Raw genomic sequence first — 4634 nt, 5'->3', positions numbered from 1 at the left:
ATTGGATTTGGATTGGATTTAGATTGGATCGGGATTGGATTGTTCATTTATTGAGTTAACATCTATCAGATAACACTGAATCAACAATTTCACACCACAATACTCGGTTCGTGGCCTCATCTCGCCATCCTCGGTTCTGCCCCACGCTCGCCAAATCGATACGCACTTGATCCGCCCACCTAGCTCGCTGCGCTCCACGCCATCTTGTACCAACCGGATCCGAAGCGAACACCATCTTTGCAGGGTTGCTGTCCGGTATTCTTGCAGCATGCCCTGCCCGTCGTATCCTTCCAGCTTTGCCCACCTTCTGGATACTGGGATCGCCGTAGAGTTGGGTGAGCTCGTGGTTCATCCTTCGCCGCCACACACCGCCAAAGTTTGTCCTAAGCACCCTACGTTCGAAGACTCCAAGTGCTTGCAAATCCTCCTCGAGCACCGTCCACGTTTCATGCCCGTAGAGGACCACCGGCTTTATAAGCGTTTTGTACATGGTACATTTGGTGCAGGTGTGAATCTTTTTTGACCGCAGCTTCTTGTGGAGGCCATAGTAGGCCCGACTTCCACTGATGATGCGCCTCCGTATTTCACGGCTTACGTTATTGTCAGCCGTCAGCAAGGATCCAAGGTAGACGAACTCGTCGAACACCTCGAACGTATCTCCGTCTATTGTAACACTGCTACCTTGGCGAGCCCTGTCGCGCTCGGCTCCACCAGTTAGCATGTACTTTGACTTGGTCGCATTCACCACCAGCCCTACTTTTGCTGCCTCGCGTTTCAGGCGAGTGTACAGGTCTGCCACCTTTTCAAATGTTCGGTTGACAATGTCCATATAATCCGCGAAGCAGACAAATTGAATGGATCTCGTAAAAATCGTACCCCGGCTTTTGAGACCGGCTCACCGCATAACACCTTCTAGCGCAATATTGAACTACAGGCATGAAAGTCCATCACCTTGTCGTAGTCCTCGGCGGGATCCCAACGAACTGAAGTTTCGTGAGCTTCCCGGGAAACTTGTTCTCGTCCATGATTTTCCATAGCTCTACGCGGTCAATAGGGGGAGATCCCCCAGTACTGGACACTTAAGCCACTGAATTCATAATTCGAAAAATATTAGTTTTATGTGCTCGTGTTACCCATTCATGATGAATATTATTATTTTTATAGTGTACAAAAATAAATTTGAAAGTATAAATATTAATTTTGACATTGAATTTTGACGATGTATTTTAGTACCAAATTGATCGATCTTGAAAGGTGTCCTTTATTTTTATGTGATATGTATGCCGGCATTCTTTTAAGATCTTGATTTGCTCATTTGATTTGGAATTTTATTATGACACTTTCGGATTCAGTAACTCGATCGACTAACAATTTCATAGGTACTAATTTATTGCGGTAGAATTTCAGTATCGATGAGCTCGTCCAGCATATCCAACAGGCGACTTCGGTACGGAGGATCTGCTTGGAATGCCTTCAAACATATGGTGACCTTCGAATTGGGCATGAAGCCACAACTGGAATCAGATTCGGACATCACCTTCTGAAGGTAACTCTGTGGAAGTAACACTTCTGGACTTATTAGGCAGGTGTGAATTAGGCCAGCTGATTTATAAAGCTTGCATGACTCTCGAAAGAGTTCTGAATCGAGGCCAATCTCGTGAGTAGCCAACAGCTTCTGAAGATGTGTATGGTAATCCATCACCAATGCATCATAGTGCTGCTTCCTAAAGATCCGAGACGTCGAAAGGTAGATGACTAAGTTAAGGTCATACGCAGGTGGAACGTATCTTGCCATTTGGAAATCAACGAGGACGCAATCTTCTGGAATACCGGCCAAGGATCTGTACATAAGGTTGTTCTTCCACAAATCTCCATGGGAAAGCACGTTCCGGAACTGCGAAGAAGGTTTGACAAATTCAAAAATTTTCCGTATCACCCGTGGAAGGTCTTTCAGAATGATGGCCAGTCGCTTGGGATTTTTCTCCGAAAGTTTCACAATTTCGCACCAGAAATTAATGACATTTTCGACGTCTTTTCTCCGGACGCTACTCTCACATTCGACCCAGGCATTTTCCTCCAGCACGCCAGGATACAATTCGAGTAATGTTTTTCCTTCTATTTTTTCAATGATCAACGATCCAGCGTGCAGCCTTACCAACGCATCCATCGCCTTCCGTAGCTGAAAACCATCCAGAAGACCATTATTAGCCGCAACGATGTCATAGCCTTTGGTCTTCAAATTTTCCAGAACGATCAGTCGATTCGCTTTGGCAAAGACCATCCTAGGTGCGAAGTTCTTTCCGCCTACCGCCTCGTGGATGCGCGGAAGAACCTCTTCGAACAACGTTATTTCCTTCCGGAACGTCCCGATGCTCTCCAAGTATTCCACCAAGCAGGGATTCTGCCGAGGAAGTGCCTTCACGAAGAACGACAGTTTGCGATCGGATTGGTCCGGTGAAAAGCCCTGCCAACGTACGCTAACGCGCAGTGCGTAATGCTCCGCCAGAAATCCATCCACGGTTGAACTGAATGGCTCCACACTGTGATCTTGAACTTCGATCTGATCATTGGGCCATTCGGTAACTCTGGATACGATCAACACCAGCTCATCGACACTGAATTCGGGTACTGCACCTGCGGAATCCATCGTTTTCTTTGCGGATCTACTGAACCGCTATTCCTATTTGAAGCCAATTCTTTTCTGGGGACCGTTTGTTTCTTAAGCGAAATTTACAACACCTTGCACGACAAGATACGGTCCATGTCTGCTTTTATGATCTGTCAATCAAGGTCCGGGCCGGGATTATCGTTTGCGCAATGCAGGTCAGGCAGCAACTCCTGCACCATGTCCAGCATCCGAAGGCGATAACAATCGTCGCTACGGAATGCATTCAGACAAATGTTGACTTTCGGCTGAGGCATGAATCCAGCGCATTCGGTGGCGAGGTCGAACACATGATCGATGAAGCTAGTTGGCAACAGAACTTCCGGACCGATTATGCAGCCGTGAATTTGGCCGGCTAGACGGTAGTGTTCGCAACTATCTCTGAAAGACTGTTTTGTGTAGACTGTTGAAGGGTCGATCTCGTTGCGAGTCAATACAGTTTGAAATGTATCGTAATAACTGTCCAATAAAGAGTTCATATGTTTACACCGGAACTCGAAGGATGTCGTCAACGAGAGTAATAAACTTATGTCGTACGCTGGAGGAGTGTACCGCGACAGTTGGAAATCTACTAAGATGCATTCCTCAGGAATTCCGTCAGGCGAATTCTTGAACATCACGTTGTTACTCCAAAGATCACCGTGACTGAAGACGTTTCTCCATTTCGTTGACGGTTTCACGTACTCGTACAAACTTCTGATTGTATGCGGAAGTGCAGTCAAGATCTCTCCCAACCTTGACGAGTCGCGTTCCGTGACTCTCATGAACTCGCACCATAAAACAATCACATTTTCCACATCCCTTGTTCGAATGCTTCCTTCCACTCCGGTCCACGCGTTCTCATCCAACACTCTAGGAAACATCTCCGTCAATGCTCGACCTTCTTTTTCCTCGAGCAGAATTGTTCCCGCATGAAAATAGGCCAACGTCTCAAATACTTTCTCCAAATGAGCGTAGTCCATCAGACCCCTGTTCCCTTTCAATATATCAAAACTTTTAGTCTTAACATTCTCCATTACAATCAATCGATCTTCCTTGGTGAGCAAATACTTCGGCACGACCTGTCTCCCGGCAAGCATACGATCAATCTCTGGAATAATCTTTTCGCAAAGTGCCACCTCCTTTCGGAAACTCCCGATATCGTCAAGGTACTTTGCCAGCACCAGGTTCCCTCTCGGAACCGCCTTCAAAAAGAACGAAAACTCTTTCGTATACGCTCGATCACCATGGCCATAGACGACCACCGCCTTCAAGGCGAAATGATCAGCCAGGAATCCGTCCGGGCTTCCACCGAAGCGTTCGATCCATGCGGATTCCACTGCCGTAGGTTGAATCTCATGATCGGTGCAGTGCCGTCGAAGCACCTGCTGGACGTCGTCTTCGGAGAGATCCAAGTCAGATAGTTTTAACATGGCGAATGTTCTGTAACTGACGCGTATGGTCAAGAATTAGATGGTGCTCATTCGAGTGGTTGTGCTCGGCGGAGACAGATTTATGACGAAATTTTGATAAATTACGGAGATTAGACAAACATGGAGATAAGACTAGTAAACAGCTCGCGGTGAAAGCGTAATTAGGTTGACCGTAAGAACGTAGACGAAGTCAATAGTTCAACGGTTATCTTTTCTTTGCAGATGGAGTTGTTTGCAGGATTATTGAGTGCTTTCCAGAGATTTGAAGTCGCACATTTTAAACTGTGCTCCGGATAAGTTGGATATTTGATAAGTCTGTGCTGAAAACAGAAGTATCATAAAATCCAGCAAATCGCTGATTTAGTATGGTATCTTAGTGTATCATTATGGGCAACAGCGTTTCTTCAGGAGCCCAGATACTTGTAGCGGTAAAAACGCAGCAATTTAGAATAACCAAGCAGAGGGTCGTGATCTTTCCGGATTGGAAATGTTCTTGAAATCCCAGGGCATAGAGTATCTTCGTGCTTGTCAAAAGATATACAAATTCAAAAATGGTT

At 46.1% G+C, this 4634-nt stretch overlaps 2 protein-coding genes across 2 annotated transcripts; both read right to left on the bottom strand.

The window, feature by feature from the left end:
* Positions 1-1365: 1365 nt before the first annotated feature.
* On the bottom strand, positions 1366-2790 carry LOC5568173. The gene has a single exon (XM_001652059.2). It carries the CDS (start codon positions 2645-2647, stop codon positions 1388-1390), a length of 1260 nt encoding a protein of 419 aa, XP_001652109.1. The 5' UTR covers positions 2648-2790; the 3' UTR covers positions 1366-1387.
* Positions 2748-4111, bottom strand: LOC5568172. The gene has a single exon (XM_001652058.2). The coding sequence runs from the start codon at positions 4075-4077 to the stop codon at positions 2782-2784; it is 1296 nt and encodes a 431-aa protein (XP_001652108.2). The 5' UTR covers positions 4078-4111; the 3' UTR covers positions 2748-2781.
* Between the last annotated feature and the right edge of the window lie 523 nt (positions 4112-4634).

The sequence above is a fragment of the Aedes aegypti genome, chromosome 2, assembly GCF_002204515.2.
Source record: "Aedes aegypti strain LVP_AGWG chromosome 2, AaegL5.0 Primary Assembly, whole genome shotgun sequence".
Classification (NCBI taxonomy): Eukaryota; Metazoa; Arthropoda; class Insecta; order Diptera; family Culicidae; genus Aedes; species Aedes aegypti.
This window is presented reverse-complemented; position numbering and strand designations above follow the sequence as displayed.

Coding starts and splice junctions, on each gene's coding strand:
- LOC5568173 (XM_001652059.2), bottom strand. CDS start 2,647: ATGGATTCCGCAGGTGCAGTACCCGAATTCAGTGTCGATGAGCTGGTG.
- LOC5568172 (XM_001652058.2), bottom strand. CDS start 4,077: ATGTTAAAACTATCTGACTTGGATCTCTCCGAAGACGACGTCCAGCAG.